Here is a 25662-nt window from a genome sequence, read left to right as displayed (position 1 = left end):
CCTGTCCTGGCCCTCTTCTCCCGGCGGGGGAGCCACCTACCCTTCGGCCCAGGATCTGGTTGATGGCTGCGCTTTCTTTCAATGTGCACTCGGCTACAACCTTTGCTCTCATCTCCTTCATATACAACATGAATGCGTTAAGAGGTTTCTTTATGTGGGGCTTCTTCTTTTCTTCTTCCTTTTTGGAGTCCTGATGTTTTCTGGATGGAGACAAAAGAGACAGACACCACCCAATAAACAATCGCAAGGTTCCGCTTCCTTGGCAGCAGAAAGCCCACCTCCTCGCCGCCTCGATACCCTTAGCAGTTTGGAAGGAGAAGCACACTCCCGCTTTGGGTCTCTTCTCCATCCTGGAAAATGGCACAAAAACCAGTTGGGGAGGGGGGTGGAGGGGTGAGAGATTTTGTTATCACTTCCTCAAGGCTCACAAATATACAGCTGTCCCAAGCTGGAGGGGAAAGCACACCGTGGCCGTTTCCATCTCAGCTGGTGTCTCTCACGCTCGCAGGACAGAGAGGGGTCAGGGACGGGGAAGTGGTTGCAAATCCCAGTCCATCAGAGGACACAAAGAAAGGGCTGTGTTCTCCCCCGCAGTGGGTGCCAGCCGTGAAGCCCCGCGTGGTGCATGTCTCCCTCTTTGTAAAGCTGGGTGTTTCCTGGAGTCACACCAGCGCAGCCAACCTTGGACAGGGCGCCACCACCCAGGAGCCACCGGCTAAGCACGCGGCAAAAGAGAAACTGATCAGAAGGAGGACACTTACGCGCTGTGGAGTGAGCCGACGTCACTCTGGGAAGATTCCTGTTTGACTGTCGGCGTGACTATGGCCGGGTGGGGAATGCCGGTCGTGTGTAGAGTATGATGTGGTGGTACCATATGGGGAGGGAACCTAGAAGACAGAAAGCTGTGTAAATTGTCAGAATCAAAATGAATGAATGGGGAGGGATGTGTACACACAATTTTAAAAAAAGAAAAAGAAACAGCACGTAACACTCACATGAAAGCAACCCAAGGCATATGAAACCTGTCAGCATTAATTAGCAATAAATTAAACATAATGATTCTTATAATGTCATTAAAGCCAATCTCCCCCTTCATTATTGCTACTGACATGAGACATTACGATTTTTAACATCTCTAGCAAAAAAGACAAGTTCAGCCCATATACTTGGGTGGAAAAGTAGGCTTTGGACTACCTGCTGGAGATTACAGGTTTGGGGGGACATTATTAGTGACATCTAAGAAGACGATTTCCTAAGTCCTAATCAGCACTAGAATAAAAGGTGAAATCTTTTGTTGCATATAGACAGCTAAATAAAATATTAATGCGGCTGAAGTATACACACATTTTTTGACAATGCTGCATATGCCTCATTAGGCCTCATTCTGTTGATGGGAGTGCAGTAATATTTTTATTTCTCTTGTGCTGCTGTGCCCCCATCGCTTTGACAGGAGTGGGAGAGAGTGAGGCAGAAAGATCGGGGAAATCCAAATAGTTCCTATCTGGTTCTCAACATAGGTCACGGACGTTTTAAATAAGTTTGTATCAAAGATGACCCCAAAGCAGTATTTTACACACACACCCACAAATAAAGCTTTGAATTCTGATTTGTACATCCTTTCCCACTCTAAAATTCTGGGGTTCCTAAATTACTTTTACTTAAAACACTGCCTATGCATTGAAAGGCCTTATAAATGATGATCAGAATTGTTAACAAAGAAAAGAGAAGTTTGTGTTTTTTCCTCTAATACTGTTTATTCTTAGGAAAGTTTTTTCAGACACAGTTTAGGCCGTGAATTGGCATTTCTCAACCATGCAAACTAGCCAGGACATACAGAGCTAATTTTAAAATGCTCTTGGTCCACCTGCAAACTGACAACAGGATCCGACAAACAGCTCTCGCATTTTCTGATATGCTTGGAGTCACCATGATTTGTTCTGGGTTAGAAGAACCACCCTCTTAAAGGAACGAATACTACTGTAGAGAAAAGTGGGGCGAGGGACTACAAGGGGAGATTCCCCCAAAGAAAACAAAACGGCAGCCCCCAGGTTCTGCCCTGGCAAGATCACGCAAGTTCACGCAAGTTCAGGTGAAGGCGATCCCAGATCAAGCAACTGTTGCTTTCAGAATAAATCCAAACCACAACCACCCCCTGTACCCCCCAGGGAATGAGCACCTGTTCTTTAGGAAGCTAATTCTGCTGGGCACTGAGGTGCTAGTGAGACTTTGCTGTGACAGTTATTTCACAAGGATCCTGTACTTGTCTACAAGGTTCTTTTCATATATGGACTGGAAATGAAAGTGGCTTCCATTTCACCAAAAGAATGCAGCAAATGTTCATTTGAAAAATTATGAAAAATTAAAGTCCTAACTGACTCTGCGTCGATCAACAGAGAAAATATCAATGAATAATGTAGATTTTTGAAGGGGGCCCAGCAGCAGAGTGGACACTTGACTCAGAATTTCTACGCTGATGTGGCCCCTCTCCCATGGCTGCCTTTCCCAGTTTAAGTCAGTATCAAAGTTTGGTAACAATGGCATGATTTTTTCATTAAGAACCATGCGAGTTCTTTTAGGGTGTCAAGAAAAAGAAAAGAACAACCTTGAGAAAGAGCGAGAAAATAAGAGAAAGAAAAAAAAGAACTTCCAATCCCACGCCCCCCCAAAAAATGAAAAGTAAAGCCTTGGGAGGCACTTGGGTTCCCAAGTTACACCCTGTTCCTTCCCAGAGCTCGAAGGCCTCTGAGAAAACATAAGTTAAGAACATGTGTTCTTCGAAGCTCTTGGGTGAAGCGGTGGGTGGAGCGGCAGCTTTTACTGTGAATTTTAAAGGCTTGACATTCCTCAAATACATATGTTCCCTTCCTGCTGAATGAGAATATGTGTACAGGGTGGGGGGTGGGAGGGCCGGGGGGGTGTATAAAAACACTCTGTGTGTGTGTGTGTGTGTGTGTGTGTGTGTGTGTGTGTGTACACCAAACACCACAGGGAGACACCACAGTTTGAGTACATTCTGGGGTGGGGAAAGATTTCCGGTGTAGCCATGAAGACCAAACACTTCCAAGTTCACATACCTACATACATATTCCTATACCTGAGAAATGTATAGCAGAGAAAGAGACGTGTGTGTGTTATGTGTGTGTGTATGGGCTATACGCATACCTTCGTGTAAGAAATCCCTTTCTGCAGACAACTATTTCATGCAATGCAATAAACACCCTAAAAATTCCAAGCCGCTCATTATATCCCCCCATCTGCTTTCATGGCTCCAAGCCAGAAGATAATGATGAACCTTAACTTCTTAAGGACAACTAATTTTTGTTTCTGGCTGTCTCAGGGGCTTCTGCCTTCCTCACTCTCACCTTCCTTCACTGTTGACACGTTTCTGTTAACTGGATATCTTCTGCAGGCCTTGATTTCATGCACGAGCAGTGGGATGCATTTTCCTGTGCAACAAGCCTGCTTTGAGCTGCATTAGGTTTGTCATTATTCTCTCATTTCCCCCCTTGCACTTGTAACATTTCATCTCTTCCTGCCTTATTTTTTGTGAGCCACGGTGCACCCACATTATGGTTTATACATGATCTCTCTCCCTTTGAAGCCGGCGGATTTCAGAGCCCGCTCTCGTCAGGAGAAGAGCCTTGCGCCAATTTAGCAGGCTGAGGGCCCGGAGCTCCAACATCTCAATCTAAAGGGGGTCACAGGGTGGCACAAGTGAGTGTCAGCAAGAGCTGTTTAATTGCCAATCTAGGCTTCTCCATGGTGTTTAAAGTATAATGACCCATCACTTAATGCTGAGAAGCCCTGGCCCCGCTGCTGAAGAGAATGAATATCAAAGGGTGTTCTGGAACAGGGCAAGCTGCCTACATTCCCTATAACTGCCATAAGTATAATAGACCCATACTTCTGTCGCCCCATTACCACAATAATGTATTTAATTTGCTGTATACTCTTTTTAACTCGCTACCTTTCATAAGGCCTACCTGGGGAATCGGCCGCCGCCCCCCTGCACCTCGAGCCCCCTAAACTTCCCTCCCACCGGTCCCTTTCTTTCCTCCACCCCCTGCTCACCTGGAAATCATTGGCTAACCTCCTAATGATAATTCAATCGATAAGCTTAACCTCAATCCCTATCCTACGATTACTGCACCGCTTTTAACCTCTGGAACGCACTGAAGGAACAAACACAACAAACAATGCGTTCTATGAATGCTGGTTCGGAGGAGGGTGAGCTGTGGATTATAAGGTGCTCAGAAGCAGCTCTCCTCCTGGGAGGCTCCCTATTCGTTCCCAGGCTTCGCGAGGTTGTGATGACATTATTTAATGAGGATAACCTTCCTCTTCTCACTGGAGAAGAAGACCCACAAGCATCTTCCCGCCTAACCGATACTGGTGTGGATTTAGAAATTGAGATGATTTATCACGTATGGGACATGGATCTTTATGAGCTGCATGATACCCACGGCATAATTACAAACGTTAGAGATGCTACAGTTGGTGTTTCTTAATGACTGTGGTTCTTACCCTTCCCTCCACCAAAATCACTGTTTTGTAAGTAGGAAAAGAGGCATCTTGGCCCGCCTTTCCAACCCTTCCTCTGGTCTTGGGTCCTCATGCTGGCTACAGAGATTGGGGGAAGAGGCTGGGGGATGGCATCTCTGCCATGTAATGCATGCTGATTTAATTAGGTGCCATCCTCAAAATGGATTAGTTGTTGCAGCCCATCAGGAAAGTCTAAACCTCCACCGATGTAATTAACTTGACTGAAAATCAGATGAACAGAAAATAAAACTATCATTAGGAGTAATTAGTGACTACTTAAACATACTGCTGCCAACCAGTTTGTAAATAAACTAGCAGTTGCTGAAAAATTAGCCAGAATTAATTAGAAGGGGGAAAAGGAGAACATGGGGATTAGAAAGATCTAGGTACACGTAGGCAGGTATATGTGTGTATGTATTATACATACATTTATATGCTGAAAGATAGGTGAATGTACACATGCGTATGATTTTTTAACTTTCAAAAATTTAGAGCTACACAGGCCAACGTGGTCCCCCCCCAGCCACATGTGGCTACTAAGCACTTGAACTGTGTCCAGGCCAAACTGAAATATGGTATACATGTGAAATACACATCAGATTTCAAAAACTAAATACAAAAAAGGTAAAATCTCATGAATAGTTGCTTTACAGTGATAACATGTCAGAATGAAAAATATTTTGATTCTATTAGGCTAAATAAAATATATCATTAAAAATAATTGTCTGGGTTTTTTTTTTCCTCCTTTTAAAAAATGTGGCTACTAGAAAACTTAAAATTCCCTATGTATATTCCCTATATATAAGGCTTACCTTATATTTCTACTGGACACTGCTACTTCAGAGAGAGGTGTGTTTGGGTTGGTGGGGGAAGTAGGGTGTCCTTTCTTATTGATGCTTAAGAGTCTGGAGCTTTGAAAAGACTGATAACCTTTCCTCAAATTCTTCTTTGTATAATAATAAACTTACCTGAACACTTTCCTTTCTTACCTGGTTTAGGGCAACAGAGAAGTAACACTTTAAAAAGCTCTACACGCCCTAATTACTTCTTCCTGCCTTCTTAAGTTTTGTTTTGTTTTGTTTTTTTAAACATATTGACTCAGAAATTCAACCTTGAAATTCTGCCATCATCTACCTGGGAAGTTCAGGGCAATTTTTCAGTATTTTCTAGGAGGAAAGCCTAACGCACTGTGGGTCTTATACTCTTAGAACTACATGTAGCAGCAGTCCCTGGATGGTCTGGGAGCATCTAGAGAACTTTCTGAGAAGTGACCCATGGCCTTGGTTGAATGCCCTCTTTCTTGGAACTCACCTGGACATGGAAGCGTTGACAGTCAGAGCTGTGGGGTAGGGGTGACGGAATCCTCCTGTCGTGATGGGGTACACTGGCTGACCTTGCCTACAAAGAGGGGGTACACAGTGAGAGTATGCAAACAGGGGCGGAGGTGGGGAAAAGGAAAAGAAGAAAAAAGGAAAAGTTCTCTCTGCACAGTAAGCTTTATTCTCATTTTCTCAGAACAAAAATCTTGGGGATTGTACAGGAAGGATCAAAGGGAAGAAACACAGAACAATTTGAATGCCATAAATCTGATAGGAATGGCTAATTAAATTTTATAACCTTTGCTTATGTCAATAGAGACCCTCTCCCCAAGCTGAAACTAGGTGTTTTGTTGTAATAATTAAAGGCGAAGTCTCGCTTGCTTTAATGGAGCCATCACACTAATTGAGGGCTACACATCCAAAGGAAAACAATAATGAATGTAAATTTATACCAAAATAAAGTACAGTGAATCAAAGGACTTCAGTTGCGCTTTGGGCCTCTTTCAGTATTTAGATCTCGGTGAGAAAACATTAAATTAACAGAGCTTAATTTGTAGCCTTTTGTCAAATTAACAAGTGTTGACAAGAGTTACCGGCGGGGAGAGTCCCCAAGAAGAATTGTGGGTAACCAATAGACAATCACACCTCATTACAATAATTAAAAAATACAGCAACATGCAAAATAGCATCCTCATGAAAGACACACAACTTTTTCTGACAGAGGGTTGTCTGAGTTGGCTATTCCTTTTTATCTATCCTTCAAATCTCTCTCCATCAGCTGAATGGGGCAAGTGATGACTGAGGACTATTGGAGGCATGGTCCCACCCACTGAAGATGAAATAGGACACACATTCCCATCCATGTCCACCCTCCCTAACAAAATTAAGGAGCAAAAAATAAACAGAAACTCGGCCCAGGGTTGGTATTTAATACAGCTACTGTATAATACAAGATGGGTTTTTTTTGTTGTTTGTTTGTTTTTAAAGTGCAGAATATGCTCAGCTAGAGAAATCAGGGTAGAACTGAGGGGAGGAGGTGAACCACTCCAAAACTGGATCTTCTTAGGCTATAAAATTATGTCTTTCCCAAGACCCAAACTTGAGAATTTTACCAGGAATTACTACTCCTGTTAAGATTCAACAAATTGTCCTGTGTTTTTTAAAGAGTAGAGATCACCGATAAACATGGAGAAATATATATACAAAAGCACGCCATCGTAAAGCACATATTACACGCATGCATACAAACACACACACAGTATGCTTACAACATTAAAGGCCTTTCTCCTGTGATTTTTAAAACACACATTTTTTAAAGTTAACTAAGGAAGGTTAATGGGTGGTACTATAAAAGCAAGCCCGGGCGATAGGAAGACAAACTGTAAAAGGCAGTTTGATGATCTGGGCGCTGCCAGGACCTAGGGTTGACAGGAAGGCCCCACATGCTGGAGTGAGGATTCCAGTTGCCCCGCCCACTCCCCTCAAAATTAGGTGAAGCACTCAACATGCAAAGACTCTCAGAGAGATGCTGGTTGAGTAACATGGAGCTTTCTCAATAGACACAAATTTCCACTGTGGTCGTCAATCTTGGGAGTGATGGTTGGGATGGGGGGTGGAGTTATAACCCCCCACTCCCACCCCCAGATTTCAAAACTAGGCTGTGTCTGTACCCACCCCCCTGCTGCCTCAACCCAATGACAGGACTCCAGTTTGGGCTGCCACCTGCAGAAGAGCCACGATCAGCTTCACAGGGGAGAAGCCCTCAGGGTTTTCTGCAATTCCCAAAGTACCTTAAGGGTACCTTTGTTCACAGAGAAGAACCTAGGGCCTTTGGGGACCATGGGTTCAGAACGCCAAGTATCAACAGCCTTTTTTTTTTTTTTTTAATTTTTTATTTTTTTTTTTGCGGTATGCGGGCCTCTCACTACTGTGGCCTCTCCCGTTGCGGAGCACAGGCTCCGGACGCGCAGGCTCAGCGGCCATGGCTCATGGGCCCAGCCGCTCTGCGGCATGTGGGATCTTCCCGGACCGGGGCACGAACCCATGTCCCCTGCATTGGCAGGTGGACTCTCAACCACTGCGCCACCAGGGAAGCCCAACAGCCTTTTTCTTACATCATCCACCTGAATGGCTACTGACTTGCCTGCTTTTCCACAGGGCATTTCAGCAAGCATCTTCCCCATGACCTCCCACCCACGGCCCTCCCTCCCCAACTCTGTCTTCTGCGAACACAAACATACATGCACAGAATAAATAATAAGCATGTGCCCGTGTGAGAAACAAAAAGGAAATTAAAAAATGGAACTCCTTACTGTGGTACTAACCATCCTAGCGGATGGGGGATTTGTCCTACGGCGCCGGGCGACAGTGGGTAATACGGAGATATATCTGGAGGGTGCGGAGGCCGTGGGATTCCTGAGAGAAGAAGCAGAATTTTAGGTATAAGAGAGGGAGAGAAGGAAAGAGAAACTGTCAGGTGATGGGAACAGGTAAAGGATAAAGGGAGACATTGCCTCTGTAATCCTAGCATGAGGTTCTTTGCATGATTCTGATCCTAAGAACTTGTTGGTAAGTTTCATCTCATTATCCCTCTGCCGCAGCTTGAAAAGTTTATCTCACTCTAGATGGATCATACACTGGCTAAACGCAGACAAACTCAGAAAATGCCAGCTTGGGTATTTCTGCCTTATGTGATTGGCATGATTATTTGAATTGAAAAAAAAAAAGAAATCTAAAGGGGTTGGCACATAGTAGGGGATCAAGTAATATTAAATCCCTTTGTCCTCACAACTTGTCCCTTCCCTCCTTCCTTTTAATTCTAATGACTTACCTGCATGAGTTACTCCTCTGGTTTCTAATATACTTTTTGAGTTATGGCTTTTGAAAGGTTACCCTTGCCTTCTTTCAAAAAAGTTAATTCTGTTTAAATGTGTCCAAGTCCACTTTGAAGATGAGCTGTAGGAGAAACTCACACAATGCCTTGGCATATTATCCAAGGCAGAATCTGAACTGAACAGACCAGGAGATGTTGGAGGCCTGGGAGACTCAGTTCTAGAGCCTGGTTTTCTAGAGGACCAAGTCACCTGCGTGAGTTAACCCACCCGCTGACTGGGTACCGCTGGACCATGGGGGCTGAGGAGTGAGTTCTGAAGGTCTGTGCCACCGCACGGTTATTAATTCCACAGGAACACATCCCGCAATCAATCCTTAGAAATCAAGAGGGCTGGGAGCAATTTGGACCCAGAGGAGCAGATCTACGCAGCTCAAGTGGGAAGCAAAACGAACAATTCCTCAGAATTAAAACAGTATTGAAGGGCATGAGCTGCGTGTTCGCGGATGAAAACTATTTCATTTTTTTTTTTAATTCTTTCAGGAAGCTTTTAATCTGTAAATTAAGCCTCCCTGGGTGACATTTTCATGCAGACATTGCTTTCTCTCTATTACAAAAACCAAACAGATTAGCTGGGCTTGGACCCTACACCAAGCCATTCGCACACTTGAAAGAACATTCGCAGAGGAAAAGTAAACAGTCCGCAGACGTTAATCATATGCTTTACGATAACCATTTAAAAGCTATTCCCTGTACTACCATTATTTAAATGAGACGTTGAAGCTGCCATTCACTCGTGGAGCCTGGGGCCGGCTGGCAGCCTCCTCCAGCCGTCCAAGCACCAGGCTCGGTCCCCCACGAGCACAAAGGGGGCTCAGAAGCTGGTGAAAGCCAGCTAATGTGTGGCTTCATTCAGGAGCAGCCAAGGCGGCCTGAACGGGCAGTCTACCTCAGCTCGCCACCAAACAATTCCCTCCGACAAAGTGACATGGGAATAGCCATTCTGAATCCATCCTTCTAATTAACTAGCTGGGAAGAGAAACCAACCCCAGCCAGTGCATCGCCCAGCCAGAAAGATACACCCTTGGCCTTAGCTGTTCTCCCAAGACCACCCCACCTTGTTTTATATCTTGTTGCAGGGCAGCCATACGTAACCTCGCCTTCTCCCTCTCTCCTCTTTAGGGAAAAAGCACGTGGGATGGAAAGGAGGGACAAGTATAAAAGCTGGAGCAATGTGGCATCTTCTGCCTGAGACGCTATTGGTTGTTCCGTGATGCAATGAGGAAACCATGTTGGACTTGGGTCTTCCCATCTGCAAAACGGGCTTGATAATAAATACCTAGGATATTTCAGGGGAGGAAGAACTCAAATAAATCAGCAAACAGAATGCAGAACCCAGTGATGTGGTCTCTCGAGGCTGCACCAAGTCACCGTCAAGTGACTATAGTCCCTTAGCCACCAAGGAACTTGGGGCTTCAGGGAAACATGCTGTTAGGGCTCTCACACTCCCAAGGAGCTGAGGAGGAGTCCATGACATGCCTCCAAAACTATCACTGCCTCCGAGTCCGTTTGAGGCTCTTGGAGTTATAAGCCACTCCTAAGAATCACCGAGTGACTCCTAGCCAGGTTCCCAACACAGCCCCTGCAGGCGTACCCGGAGCTCTGAAGAGATCCTTAGCTCTGCAAATGGACTCCTCCAAAGGGGAGGAGAGATCCACTCCCTCACCAGGCTCTGGCCTCCCCGAGGAGCTTCCTTGTCAGTATCCGGGAGAGGAACGGGAGCCTCTCCATCACCACTGCAGCCAGTCCCCAAGTCAACATCCCTCCCCAGCAGGTCCTCTGGTGGCCCTGGGACCAGCACACTCTCTTTGCACCCAAGCACTCGGCCTACCTGTTTTGGGGTCTACGTCAGCTGGTAAGTGTGGAGGTGGGTTTCCCGGCGTGAAGTGTTCATTGCTGTATGTGATAAGAGGCGTGAGAGGGTGGACATGGTGAGGGTGTTGCACAACCGGCACTTTGTTCGACTGTGGGGAGGGAAAGAACAGAGAAGGACACCGTCACGCCAGTTCCGACGGCCCAGGACTCCCGACCCTCAGGATGCCCTGACCACTCCCCACACCCTCCCAACCTGGACTTTGTAAGATGCAGTCAACTCCACCCACCGCCCTGGTCCATGTTCTAAAATAACAGACAGCTGTGATTCAGCTCTCTGGGTAGGTGCGCCTCAGTCTTTACCTCCCCCCTGGGCCTGGCTTCCTACTGTGTTCCTGCAGGTGGCGGGGATCTCCTACCCCAGGGCCCACGGGAGGGACCTTCAGGAGGCAGGCAGGCTTCACAGGGGACCGGCTAGGAAAACCGGCTAGGGAAACCCTTGGTTACAAGAAACCTGGCAGGGCCCTAATCCCATCCACCCAGCCTCCTTATCCACCACCCCAGGCTCTGAACCCCTCCTGGCCCCTTAGAACCAGTGGGCAAACTACAATCCTTTACAGACAGCCAGGATGAAAAGCCTCACTCATGGTTTGGTTGGGAGTGTGAACTTTACCAGAAAGCTCTAAACTGCCAGGCGAGCACCTGCATATTTTATGCATATTACAGCAGCCCAGGTTCATTAGGAATCTCATTAGGAAGTCCCAGGGAATGCTAACAAATTAACTGGATGATGATGAATTGGGCTAATAAAAGGTATGTACGCATTTTAGAAATGGGCAATTCTAGAAAACAAAGTACAAGGCCTTTTTACGTTTGGGAAGAGCTGCTAGGTGGAGAAAAGGAGAAAAAAAGAAAAAGAAAACCATTTTAAAGATTTACCTAGTTGCAATGACCAGACCTTCCCAAACTATCTTCTGCTCCTTCCCCCACCCCAGTCTCCACCACCCCCTCCCCGGCCCACTATGAGACGCTATAACTCAGCCCAGCAAGATCACAAAGAAAAACTTAAGCTGAAACAAGCGAACTACTGGGCCATTTACCGAGAGTAATCCAATTGCAAAAAACCCTATTCCCAATAGAGGATTTTCACTAAAATCCTACAACAGGGACATTTAACCAGATTAGGTACCAGCAAAGATAAAGAGGCTAGTATTAGATGATGAATGGATTAGAGTCAAGTTTCATTTTAGAACGTGTCTTCATTTCCTTTTATTACTTTTAGGAAGGCACAACTTGCATTAACATCAAGGAAAAGGAATTGCATTAAAAGAAAAGAAGGAAGGTTCCAGTGCTGCCCACTAGCGCCTCTTGAGTTCAGGGACCACCAAGCAGTGAGTTCTCTATGTTTTTCTTCTTGTCCTTTTTTTTTTTTAATGGGTGAAGAAAGAAGGGGTGTGATATAGTAAGAGTATTTCTTACCACAGTTCATTGTGGGGAGGGCATTTTAAAAGGCGCTTCTAACTTTTTCATGGGTATGTTTGGAAAGAAAAATATGGCTTTCCTAAATGCTCCCAGAAAAAAAACACAGAAAAAGAAGCCAACACGTCCAACAGCCGGGTTTAATGATTCCTATAAACAACCGGACACTTTCAGAGAAAGACGGTAGCTCGTGGCTCATGGGAGCCTTGTATCGTGAGCTATCATTTTGCAATCACAACATCGAAATTAAAAGCACCCAGTACCACGTCCTTCGTCAGCAGCTATGAAGGTGTGGACATGGCCCAAGTCAGCTGAGTGAAGGTCAGCCACTCCAAGGCCAGTGCCAGCATCTCGTGGTCATGCACTGAGGAGTCTTTTAGGAACCACTTCTGTTTCGGACATCTTGAAAAGTAACCAACAAATAAGCTCTCACTGTGTGCTGGGGTGGAGAGGGAAAACAGCAAGAGACAAAACATATCAGATGGAGTGGAGACCATTAGGAGGAAAGGAAAATGACAGTTGCTGCCTTCTAGAAGTTTTCTATCTGGTTGGAAAGACACACACCCGCTGAAATGAAAGAAAGCAGACCAGGGCTCCCCTGGTGGTGCAGTGGTTAAGAATCCGCCTGCCAATGCAGGGGACACGGGTTCGAGCCCTGGTTGGGAAGATCCCACATGCCATACAACAACTAAGCCTGTGCGCCACAACTACTGAGCCTGCGCTCTAGAGCCCGCGAGCCACAACTACTGAAGCCCGCCAGCCTAGAACCTGTGCTCCGCAATAAGAGAAGCCACCGCAGTGAGAAGCCCGTGCACTGTAACGAAGACCCAATGCAGCCAAAAATAAAATAAATAAGTTAAAAAAAAAGAATCCGCCTGCCAATGCAGGGGACATGGATTTGAGCCCTGGTCCGGGAAAATCCCACATGCCACACAGCAACTAAGCCCGTGCGCCACAACTACTGAGTCTGAGCTCTAGAGCCCGCGAGCTGCAACTACTGAAGCCCGTGCGCCTAGAGCCCATGCCCTGCAACAAGAAGCCACCGCAGTGAGAAGCCATGAACCGCAACAAAGAGTGGCCCCCGCTCGCCGCAACTAGACAAAGCCCGTGTGCAGTAACAAAGACCCAACGCAGCCAAAAATAAATAAATAAATAAATTTATTTTTAAAAAAGAAAAGAAAGCAGACCAGTCCCAGACAGTTTAAAATAAGTGTGGAGAAACTGTGGGACCCGTGGGAAGAACCACAGATAGCCCAAGGGAGGGAAGATCGTCACTTAGGAGTTTGGAAGGACTTCCAGGGAACGAGACCACCGCAAGCAGTGGAAGAAAGCAAGTATATAAACCTGTGATGGGAAAAGGGCAGTGAGACTTGCATTCCCCAGCTCTGGTCGAGTCAAGCATCTCTCAGGATGCTTATCACAAACTTGGATTCCTGATACTAAGAAATCTCTCAGGAGGGGTCTGATTCGGTAGGTCTGGGCTCAGGACCCAGGCGTCTTGGGTCTGCCTGTGGAGTACCACAGGTGTCTCTTCTGTTTAGCCATGACCCCTAGACCAGAGAACCACGAGATCCCAGACAAGCACCAACGTCAAGAGACTTGAGTCCTGGTCATGAACTGTGTCCTAGTTCTGCCAGAATCCATGGAAAGGGCTTAGTACAAAACCTGCCACATGGTAAGCACAGGAATGGTGGCTTATTATCACTGTTATTTTTGTTGTTCGGGAGAAGCTGCCCGATGGCACGGTTCTGTTTGCGGTTCAGAAGTGCATAGTCCATGGCTGTCTTCCAAGCAGGAAACGCTGGGGAGACCCTCTTTCTCTGCCTGTCCACTGAAGGATGAAGATAGCATTTGGGCAACAGTGAAGCTCACAGGTATGTGAGAAGAATTCTCCCTCTTCCTGTTAGATACATGTATAAAGGGGATTCTGACAAAAGCTGGACACCTGTTCTGGCTGCCTTCACTCTCATATTATTTTGCACATCTCAGCCTACTAGCCAATTAGTCTCTCCCTGTTCAGTCAAAACTCTGTAGCATGGGGGAGGGGTGGTCAGAGGAGGGTAAAGGGATCTGAAGTTTTAACTGCTGCCTGGCTTTGGGATGGGGGGATGCAGGTCCCACTGGGACACGGAACTCTTTTCTGATGTGACTGCATGACAGGCAAGTCCCTAGAAACAATACAACCACACGGCTCTCCAGGCTGGCTGGTTCCTAAGCAAGCGCAGGGAGACGCAGTCATACATGTAGAAACCAGGGTCTAATGGCCACTCCCACTGAACCTGCCTGTACCTGGACTGCTTTTATGATGGGAGGACGTCCTTCTAGAAAATGCCCATGTCTCTCCAGCCTCAGATCCCCACAGTCCTTTCTGTCTGCACCATATTATGTCCGCTGCTGGGGTCGCAATAACCTTTCTTGGTGCCACCACAGCTAAGTCCCTGAAGGACAAAGACGATGTATTGCAGACCTCTGTGTCCCCTGTAATGCCCAGCCTGTGGGAGTGGGGAGCACACTCTCATAAACCGCGTAAGAACCACCAAACTGCAACAGTAAGCATCAGAGGAAGAGAAGGACAGATGGAGCCGGCCTCACAGATTCATTTCAGTAAATGTTGCTGCTCTTAAATGGCATCTACTCAGAATCACAGAGCAGAGCTGGGGGGCTGGAGAGCACTTCAGAAACCATTCAGTCCAACACCTTGTTATAACAGCGTCTTTAAACAATGGTTTTAGAGCCCACTGGCTTGCACACGGTGACCAAGAGTGAAGTCTGAGAATTCCAGGAAGACTCGGGTTTAAATCCTACTTCAATCCAGCTGTGTAACCTCTCACGGGCCTTCGTTTCTGTGTAAACTCCGGATGAGAACTGTGTCTACCGAATAGGGCTGTTGTGCAAATTAAAAGCGATCGTGCCTGTAAAGTGCGTATTAGCACAGTGCCTGGCACGTCCACACATGCCGTGCAAAGAAGCTTTGAAAACTACAGTCCAATGAATACTAACAACGAGGGCACAGTGAAGGTGACGTCTGCTACCCCTCCGGTCTCGTCATTAAAGTCACAGGGGGCAACGTAGTCACAGACCGCACCCCTTACCGCAAAGGCACAGATGTGCACGGCGGGGCAAGAGTACACGGATGTCCTGCAGCCACCCTCCCTCAGGTGCACGCCCTTCTTAAAAATCTGATGTTTGGTCCATAAATATATTTTATTATGTCTTTTGAGAAAAACCATCACTTTAATATGCTAATAAGTAACACCGTCACAGAAGAGTTGAAGGTTAAATAAGAATAGCCGATGACAACCAAGGTCCTTCCAGAATCAGGGGGAGGGCCTCGAAGTAGGAGCTGATATAAATGAAACACGGAACAACCACCCAAATACGAAATGTCCCTTAGACTTTCCCCTTCGTTATGAACAGCTCCCACTTCTTTAAAGAGGTCTTTAAGGACTGTGTTCAGAACTGTACAAACCTACGAAAATTCTGATGTGAAAAGTACCTTTTGTGAGGGACATGGAAAACCTTCCAGAAACGCATCCAGGAAATCTAAGTTTAAGCTACAATGTCTGCTGGGAGTGTTGGTGGGGTAAACGGGCTGAAATATGTATCTCCTCCCTCTTTTATCTTTCTACAGAGTCCAGTGTTCAAGGCAAACAACTGTAACATAAAACTAGGTGCCTCTTAGGCAAGCGCTTTATCTAAATATTAAATATGTCTTCAAAACTACCCAGGGGTGTGAAATCATTACCTCCAGGGACAGCTGACTCAAGTTCAAGGTTGTGAGAGTGGCAATCATGGGAGGCTGCGTGGAGAGCTTAAGCTGCTGCTAGTTAAGCCTGAAAGAACACGATGAGCACTGGGAATCTCTGAGCCACAAAAAACAGCAAACGTTCCTAAAATAGTCCACACAAGGTCAGGGAGTTAGGCCATAGTTGCCCATACACAGCAGCACCACCGGCGCCTGAAACTCACCCAGAGCGCCACTCAGGACCCCTTGCCTAGACAGCCCTCTGACCGAGACCCCTCTGGCTCACACCAGCGCAGCTCACAGCTGCCGCAGCTCATGGAGCCTGTGTTGAGTGTGACAGACTTTATTCAGTCCTCACAAAGAAACCTATGAAGTAGCTGCATTTGTTATTAGCTCACCCAGCAGGTGAGGAAACCTGTCCCAGGTCACAGGCTTTGCGAGCTCACCTGTCTCACTCTACTTCCTGCTGCTGTGGCTGCGGAGACGGGTTCACTGCCAGGTGGGGTAGTGAGCTGAACCCAGTAAGCCCAGCCTGGGCCAGCCTTCCCAGCTGGACGCAGATGCTTCAGGACTCGTAAGGGGATCTGTCCCCCATACTCCCACCTGCCAGTCTCTGGAACCTAGACCAGTTCAGCACACAATGTTCCCGCCGTCCTTCCCCCAATTAGGAGTAGCTCAGGGCTCCCCGCCTCGGCCAGGCAGACCCTGGCTATGGAGCACGAGGCATTCTGAGCAGGGATTTTTACACCATGTGGCGGATTATGGAAGGAGGGGTGTAAAACATTTAGTGGCATGTTTCTGCTTCTCAAATACAGACACAAGCGATATCAGGGCCCAGCAGGATTCTGGTGATAGATGTGGTCAGTTCTGGCAGAAAAGAAAAAGTCAGCGAAAAACCCGAACTTATTAAATGAAGTAAACGTTATCTATTTCAAAGGAACCAAAATCCTCATCTGACTTTAAATTATTGAGGCTTTATGTTTTCTACCTGGAGGGATGGCTGTTAACTCACTTCTCCCCCGGTTCTGTTCATCAAGCCCTATAGGTTTTGAGCACCGAATAGTGAAATTAGAAAGAAAAGGTCCTTTAACAGCCCTCAAAGCGCACAAAGCCTTTCCACCCCAAGTATTCATCCTACTGCAGTGGGAGGAGTGGGGAGGAGGCACCCCCTGTGGCTGACCTTTGACCCCCCGAGGACCCTTAAGCCCGGTGTTCTGGCCGTGCCACCCTCTTCGCCGAGCGCCCACACACCCCGTCCACCCAGTGTTGCCCTCGATCGGGAACCCGGCAAGTGAAAGAGTGATTCAGCCCCTTCTAGATCCCCCTGCCGGCCCTCCTCTTACCCCAACCCCTCCACCTTCTCTAACTGTGGGGAACCCAGAGGGAATGAAAGCTCGCCATTCACCCCGCAACCTATTAATCAACAGACGTTGAAAACAAATAGAGCCATTGCGAGCCCTGGCCTCTCGGGTGGCGGCCTTCCTCTTCAATACTCCCCTATGGCTCTCCCTTTCTGAAGAAGAAAAATGGGGCCAGAAAGCGCCTTTACGGGGCCAGCACAATAAAACAAAAGCAGCACAGAGGAGCATTTGTCAGCCTTCTCCCCTCCCCAGGGTGGATATGAGGGGTCTCCAGAGTCTTAGATGACCGGCCCTCCCAGGGTCTGAAATCAGCATCAGGAAGGGACACCGTTCACTCAAGGTTTACACTGAAGAACGGGTTTATGGCTCATCTCTGTGCACTCTTTTCCAGACGCTACTTACTACGGCTGCACCAAGGTCAACAGACGCTGCTACTCACTGGAGTCACGGAGCACAGATGAGGAGGGGGGGCTGGGACCAGGAGAGGCTGTTCCTTCCTCATCAACAACCCCCTGTTGACTCAACTAGTCCTATGTTTTTGGGCTATGAACCAGAGTGGAAGGGTCAGCGACGGTAACCTTCCTGCCTAAACAACCCGCTGACTGCCATCCACGAGGAGTAGCCACTTCCGTTACTGGGATGATGACGTCAGGGAGGAGTGTGTATCCAGGCCGGTGGGCACAGCCTCACGTATCTGCTGAGCATCTCGCTGCTGTATCCCCTAAACCCCCTGCATGCACAGAGGGGGAGGGTGGCGGGCGGACATCCACCACGGCCTGAAGGGCTGCTTTCCCCCCTTTCCTCTGGCCCTCTCCCCTCACAGCTGTCCGGAGCCCAGCCATCGAGGACCCACCTAGTGCAGGGGCTGTTCATGGTTGGGCGCTGCTCCACTCTAAGGCCTTGCCCCCAGCTAAGGGGGCACTGTCTCCCTGGGCAAGACTTCTACTGATGGCTACAGCACTGCCTGTTGGAAATAATAAATAACACCGAGAAAGGTTTGCTTGAAGAAATGAGGTGGTTAAGAGAAAGGAGGTCTACCTATGAGATGCAAAAAAGAAACACCCATTCTGCGACTATAGCCTGTATCACCCTGCATCACCCAGCCTGCGTCACCTGGCCTGAATCCTGTGCGCAGAAGGCTGCAAAGTTATAGCTTCTACAACCACCAGAGCCTGACACTCAGGGTGCTGCTTGTTTGTTTTGTGAATTATCAATGGCTGACTTCTTTTCCCTCCCCGCCGCAACCCTTCTTTCTCTGGAATCAAATCCATTTGGACAGCAAGAAGAGGGAGAGAGAAGATTCTCCCAGCCGTCTATGAAATTCTGCCGACTCACAGTTCCCCCTGTACTCACACAGGCATTAAAGTTCCTCGTGCAGGGAAATGACTGAACAGGGCAGGCAGGGAGAGAATAAATGTGCAGCCAATTTTCATCCGCGTTCTCACACACACATGCATATACATGGAGCTAACACAAACCATCCTAAGCTCTTGGCCTTTTTTGGGTCGTTTGGGGGGGGTCGTTTGTCTGTTTGTTTGTTTTGCCCCTTCCATAATATAACAACCCGGCGGGTAACACACCAAACACATTGCCAAGCATTAAGGGTCTAAGGGGTCCAATTCAGCATTTCTTAATGACCTTTTCTCAGTCCCCCAAAACGGGGAGGGGAGGGTGGGAGGGGGGCTGGAGGTGTTAGGGTGGGGAGTGGACACATGAAGGGGAACATTTAAACCTAGAAAATAAAGACGTGCTCTGGGCTGCCTGGCTTTGTGAACATCGCAGCCAAGGCCCGACCCGGCAAAGCTGTGCTTTCACAGGCTCTTGAACAATTACTTCCAGTTAAGTTCATTAAATATACTTCATTTCCACTCATTCTCATTTACTTTCCAATAAAAAGAAAGCATCCCATTGTGCTTCCCCCAACTAACCTTTAAAGCACTTGCCAGCTTAAGTCTTGGCCCGCCCGGTCCAGGCTCGCCCCTGACCAGTGAGTTCCCAGGGTTTCTTTCCTGCCTGCCACAGGATCCCGGAGGGGAGTGAGGGGGTACGGCAGCACAAGGGGGCCCTCTGACCATCCTAATCCTCCACCAGGTCTCAGAGATGAGGACCAGCCGCTTCACCCTGAAGTAATTCCCCAGGAAAGGCAACCTCCACCCTCCCGCAAGATATTTTTCTACTACTTGGGCATTAAATGATTAGCGTTAGCATAATCAATCTTGTTAAGTGTCAGAGTTTGCAGGGAATGTTTGCGACGCGGGTAAGAGAGTACAGCTGTTTCTAGGAGAGCCGATTTTCAAAACAGAGCCAGGAATAAAACTAACCTATTCCAAATGAAGAAATCCAAAAGCTCAAATTTAAAACAACTTTAAAAAAAAATAATGATTTCCAGACCATCTCCCCCCGCAAACACAGCAACCCCAAATCTAGGGATTCCTAAATAAGATGGAAAGGAAATCACCAATTTTGATTTAGAATAAGTTTTAAGTACATAATGGTTATTACATCCTGGGGATTTCAAGAAAGAAGCAGTGAACAAAATCTGATACCACCTTTCTAATTTATTTATAATGAACAGCTGTATAAAAATGTCTTTCGTATTTCTTAAACACCCTGTGCCTAACTTTCCAATCTAGATGGTATTTGAAAACCATGCCTGTTACATGAGTCTGATAAGTTTCCTTCAGAGAGCAGGTAGATTTCTCTCTAGTAACAAGCAGGTGAACCGAGAGGAGGGATGGACATTTTCACAGGGCCCACGGATACAAATGGCCAAACCTCGGATTTGGCAGGAATTCAGCAAAGAGAGACTAAAGAGAAGATGAAAGCAAAGGCAAAGCTGCATTCTTCTGCTCCATTTTGCCCCGTTAGTGTCCCAAACATGGGCATTCTTTAACAGACATCTATAGCCTCCATAAATGATACATGTAAAAGGACACGGAAATGCAGTGTGGTGAGGAGAACACAGCACCGCTACCCCCTCTGAAGGCAGCTGTCGAAAGTTTAAGGTAACATGGAAATGACCCAGGCAAAGTTCGCTTAAAAAAAAAAAAAAAAAAAAAAAAAAGCCTTCAAATGTGTGCAGAAGTATGTAATCTGGAGGGCATGTCAGGATTTCATCACATTCCAAAATATTGCAGAAGGAAAGAATTCCATGACATAGCTCAACCAGGCCTCCACCATCCCCAAACCACAAAGGGGAGGTTTCCCTAAAAATACAAGGTTGCAGGCTCTGCTGCTTCCAGAAAACACGGAGGCAGCAGCCTGTTGTGACAATACAAAGGTCATAATATCTGTATCATCAGAGTCGGGAATTTACCCTTTCAAAGGAACTCCCTTCCCATAAGCTATAAAGAATGGAGGTTTCCCCATCCCCAAAGCAGCAGGACTGCTATGAAGTAACCCAAGTAATTTGAGTAAACAAAGGTCTGGAACCTTTCAGGAATCTGGAAACGGGAGGCTGTGCTGGGTGGGAAATTTGTGGCAACACAATTTATACACTTGTAGTGCCAGCCTGCACTCTCTTCGCCACAATTCTTGACAGTCTACACAACTGTACATTGAACTAGAAAGTTGCACAGAACCAGAAAGGAAAACCAAGACATACATCTGTCATTCCTTCATGCTCAACTAGAGAACTATCTACCACCTTGATAGTTCAACATGACATATAGGATTTTAATTCATAATTTTGAAAACACAAGGACTCTTACAGTGTGTAGTACATTTCATTCCTTCTTCCCCCAAATATGGGATCTAAGGGCTGACTGACCACTGCAAATGTTTCCGTTTGGCCATTTAACAACAACAAAATAATAACAGAAGCAATAATAAAGACAATTAAGGAATCTCCTCCGAATTCAAGAGAATGCCCTTAACAGCTTGTGGCAAAGGATTTGACCCAAGAGTTGAAAAGAGTATCAAGTATTCTAAGCCCCAAATTGGTATTGCAAAAGGGCCTTCTTCCTAATCATTAACAGCACAATAGGCTGTCATCAGTCTCTTGCTCAGGTTTCCAAAACACATTTTATATTAAGTTTACAAAATACAAACACCGCAAGCAAGACTGGAGCCCTAAAAGGCCAGCAGCATCTAAATTTGGAGATTGAAAATAAATACAACCAAAGACATAGCAACACAAAGTTAGCATTAAATATGAAACCACAATACACAGTTTACGTAAGCCCTGCTACTGGAAAAGCCTTATTGCTCAAAAATGTCTCAAGCTTCCAAAGTATGCTCCTCTATGAGGGCATGTCATTTTTCCTTCTCTTTCTTCCAGTGGAGCCCACCCTGGTGGGTGAAGCGGAAAAAAAATTACTTGTTAGAAGAAATCCCAAATCCCACCGCCCTTTTCCAGATTCCAGCTCGCTTGCACTTGGGGAGCCAGGTCTGCATCGCTATAGAACCGTAAGGATTGTGATGAAAGTCAAGCTTTCTCTCCTCCCCATCTTTTTTTTTTCCTTTAACCCTTTCCCCCATCCCCCAAAAACCACTATGAAAAGTACACAGTGAAAGAGCACAGCTTGAGGTGACCATTTATTCTTGTCTTGTTTTTCCTTCCCACTGTCTGAATTTTAAAAAAAAAAGCACAAAGGTTTCATGGTCAAGACCATAAGCAAGGACACGAACGCACACACACACACACACACACACACACACACACACCCCACTACTCACCCAGCAATTCAAATTGAGGTGCCAACTGCCCAACTGGTGGAAGAGAGTAAGCCCAGAGGCCACCGTGCCTCCCTTCCCACTCAAATCTTCCATTCCCACTAAGATGGTATCCCTAGGGTACATAATAGCTTTGGTTTTCTTTCTCTCCACCTCAAAAAAAAACTTTCTCTGTACCTTCAAGATGGGACTGGGCCAGCTTTTTTTCTCCTCCCTTATTGCTTTTCTCACTTTTCTTCTTCCTCCCAGCTTCCCCTCCCTTTATTCCTTTCACTTAAAGAGCTGAAAAAAAGCATCTTAAAAGATGGAGATGGCTCCTAATTTCTGCCCTGGGGTACTCAGAACGCTGCAAGTTCTCGCTCACAATGCCTGCGGTTATTTTGTTGAGTCTTCCCTTTCCACACACATGCCTCAGAAACCAAAAACAAAATAAAACAAAAGAAACCAAATAATCCAGTTCGACTGGTTGCAGATTAAATTTTTAAAAAGTTTATGAAAAGAAACTGCTCCTAGTTTCTACTCTGTACCACTAGGAAATCCGTGAAGGAAGCGGGAAGGCCCATCTTCCCCAGCCAGCTCAGGGCACTAAGCAGACTTCCCCTCCCTCACCGGTTACCTTGGGCAGCAGGGACAGAACCACCGCTAAGAGTAGCTAAGAAATTACGGTCAGCCGTGAGGGAAAATGATCAACCGAATGCAGCAGGCAGGCACTTTATCTGCAAGATTGTCAAATCCCTCAAAACAAATTTCTTAGGGAGAGGGCTGCCATGGGAGAGGGAGAGGGAGGGGGAAAGTGTATTTTCCTGTCACAGTGACACGGGAGTGACACTTGGTAGGGCCTTGCCAGCCACGCGTACACACCCCTCTTTTCCTTCCAGAGTAACAGACGGTGCCTGAAAGATTTTCAACTGACCTCTCTGGAAGCAGAAGAACGGAAGCTTCCTGTGTTCACTGGCATTCCAGTAGTCTGAAGGCTGACTCGCTTTTTCGATTGTGAGTTTTGGGAGCTTCCCCAGAATGAGACGGAGGGAGAGAGAAAGAGGGAGGGAGAGGAGAGAGGAGAGAGGAGAGGAGGAGAAAAGAGAAAAGAGAAAAGGCAATCCCTGAGTCCCACCAACCCGACTTACTTTTCCGGGGTCTCTCCTAGGTTCCAGGGCCGGGTACATGTGTGTGGGTTTAACTTAGTTGGAGCTGAGAGACTCAAGACATCATAGGCCTGAAATCATCCTCTTTTCCATGAAGGAGGGGAGTGTGGGAGGGTGTCTGCTCCAGGAGGGGGTTAACGACACAAGAAAGTTGCAGAGGACAGAAGTCACCCAGAAGACCTTTCAGGTCCTTTCCCACCCCAAGTGTTAATTAAATCATTTCGCCCTCTTCAAAAGCAAACACACAACTCTGATTTGCATGCAGGTAAGAAAACACCCCTACTGCCACATGGGATCCCGGCCCTGTCTTGCTTGAAGCAAGACCGGTGGCAAAGATTCGGTTTCTTCTGGCGTGAGACACCTAACGTACAGGAGATGTTTTTAATTTACCGACTCGACTGCCCAGCTGTTTATCTGCAAACCCACAGGGCTGTTTTCATGATGTTGGTCTTTAAGCAATCTGTTAATATTCCAGACAAGTTAATAACCCTCGAGCCAGGCCCCCACCCACTATACCCCCTTCCACAAAAAAACACAAGGGCTGGAAGGGCTTCAAGATAACCAAAAAGTGAGGCTTCTTAATTTTCTTCCTCTTCTCTTTTAAAATACTGCTCCGTGGCCCCTCTTTCTGGACTTATCCGGCCTTCCTGTGTAAGTGTCAGGCAGCAAGCTTTAAGGAAGGCCCTTAATACCAAAACAAAACCCTGCCATTTCCCTTTACATGGAGGTAACAAAAGCAATGAGCCTCCAGTTTGACAAGTAAAAAGCCCCAACACAGCCCCCTAATTGCCTTCCCTCCCTCTATTCACGTGGACCACCACACTCGGGCAGCTGCCTTTGTCACACATGCAATTTCTTAAGTAAACTGCAAGTTCCTTCCCCGCTGACGGACAGCTCCCCATCATTCAGCAACAATAACTCATAAAGTGCAGCCAACAGGATGGGCAACTTTGACTAGAAATTTATATTCTGGCTTTCTCAAAAGACAAGGAAAATGGAAACAGCAAGATGAGCCAACACATTCCAGACAGACCTCCTCCTCCGCAGCCTCCTCCTCCTTAAAAAGGACAGGGAAATCTTGTGAATTTCTCCAAACTGAGCCCTCCTAAGAAACTACTCCCAGATATCTGCTGTCCCACTGCTCTGTTCCGAGGCGGTCCCCAAGGTGCCCCGGTGTCAGAAGTACACCCACGTTTAGAACATTTCCATTAAAAAAAACCCACAAGGTGATCGAAGGCTGCAAAGTTCTGTGGGATTATTTTTTAAAAAGACTTCCTCAAACCAAAAGCAAAACAAAAAAAGCCAAAAAAAAAAAAAAAAAAAAAAAACCCCAGCAGACCTTCCTTTCAACATGAAATTCACCATCATGTGGAGGAGAAATAAAGACAACGGGAGGGGCTGCCCATTTACATCCCACGGTCCTCATCCACATCGTCAACAAAGTTCTGTTTTTGTTGTTTTAAATAAAGAAGTTTGAGATGGAGGTGAGAGGAAATGGGTCTTGGAAGAAAATATATTAAAAGTACAAAAATGCGGATCCTTTAGGAAAATATTTGGGGAGAGCCAGAGAGGAGGGGACTCAGGAGGGTGGCGCGTTTAAGAGAATTTAACTTGCTGGGGTGAAAAGAAACAACAGCCCCCCTCCCAAATATTCACGTCCGAGTTAAACAATACTCATAAAGCATGTTTTTATAGTCGCGAGCTAGAAGTTCAGAATGAAAAAGTCATGTCATTTTCTTCTTTTCGTTGTGTGTGTTTTTTTAAGAGGAATTAAAAAAAATACTAAAAAGACCAACTCCATCGGGCACCTTACCAGTCAAGGGACATCAATCTTAAAGTTACTGCAAAGTGACAGCGAACCCTGCGGAGGCTGAGAGCAGGAGCCTGCAACGGCCTTGGACAAGCCGGGACGCGGCAGGGCAGGCGCGGGGACGCAGCGGGCCGGCCTCCGCGCCCCGCGCGCCCGCCCGCCTGTCCGCCTGCGCGCGCGCGCGGGGCCGCTTACCATCTAGAGCGGGTTGCGGGGCTCTCCTTCCCGCCGCCGGCTCGCGGGCATGCTGCCGCGCGCCCCGATGGCCGCCCAGGGCCCGCGCCGGCCGCAGGCTCCACTGGAGGGCAGCACCCGCCCTGCAGCCGCTCGGCGCACCCGCGGCACAGGGGAGCAGCTCACACCAGCAGCGCCGCCAGACAGGATGCTCAAGCACAGTTCCATTCACAGAATTACCTCGCTTGATAGGGAAGGGCACAGTAACTGGGATCTCCCCCGATTCCACAACAATCCACCCCCCAAAAAAGGGAGGAGTGTTTAACAAAAAAAAAAAAAAAAAAGAAAGAAAGAAAGAAAGAAAGAAAAAGAAAAGGCAGGGCTTTCTTACTCCTTTTTTTTTTTTTTTCCTTCCCCCAACCCGGCATTCAATCAAAAGAACAAAGCCTGATATTTTGTTTGCCGACTTGGCAAACATAAAGGCAATTTCAATAGTCCAAAGAAGTTCACCTAAGTTGGCGAAAGTAATGCTTTGCAGTTCTCCAGTGAAATTAAGCTTTAATAGCTATCTGATGCCATTCAGAGAAGGAAAGGGGGGAGGGGGAGGCAGCTGAATTCAGATAAAGTTAGAGGACCACTTCACTCCTAAGTTTTTTGCCCGCTGAAAGTACCCTCAAAATTCTTGACAACATCCAGAGCTTAATTATCTTG

At 46.8% G+C, this 25662-nt stretch overlaps 1 protein-coding gene across 26 annotated transcripts in view; it reads right to left on the bottom strand.

Moving 5' to 3' along the window:
• The window catches only part of TCF7L2 (transcription factor 7 like 2), a gene marked incomplete at its 3' end in the record, with an annotated part of 199458 nt that overhangs the window by 13514 nt on the left and 160282 nt on the right, over nt 1-25662 (bottom strand). For 14 of the 26 annotated variants that reach the window (XM_079708642.1, XM_079708650.1, XM_079708631.1 and 11 more), the window contains 5 exons: nt 10583-10715; nt 8174-8276; nt 5854-5940; nt 762-887; nt 41-200 (listed from right to left, as the gene is read on the bottom strand). In XM_079708642.1, coding sequence (XP_079564768.1) covers nt 41-200; nt 762-887; nt 5854-5940; nt 8174-8276; nt 10583-10715 — 609 coding nt within the window. Of the gene's footprint in view, nt 1-40; nt 201-761; nt 903-5853; nt 5941-8173; nt 8277-10582; nt 10716-25662 lie in introns of all 26 variants that reach the window. The other 12 variants (XM_079708651.1, XM_079708656.1, XM_079708632.1 and 9 more) reach the window with 3 other exon arrangements.

The sequence above is a fragment of the Hyperoodon ampullatus genome, assembly GCF_949752795.1.
Source record: "Hyperoodon ampullatus genome assembly, chromosome: 1".
Taxonomy (NCBI): Eukaryota; Metazoa; Chordata; class Mammalia; order Artiodactyla; family Ziphiidae; genus Hyperoodon; species Hyperoodon ampullatus.
This window is presented reverse-complemented; position numbering and strand designations above follow the sequence as displayed.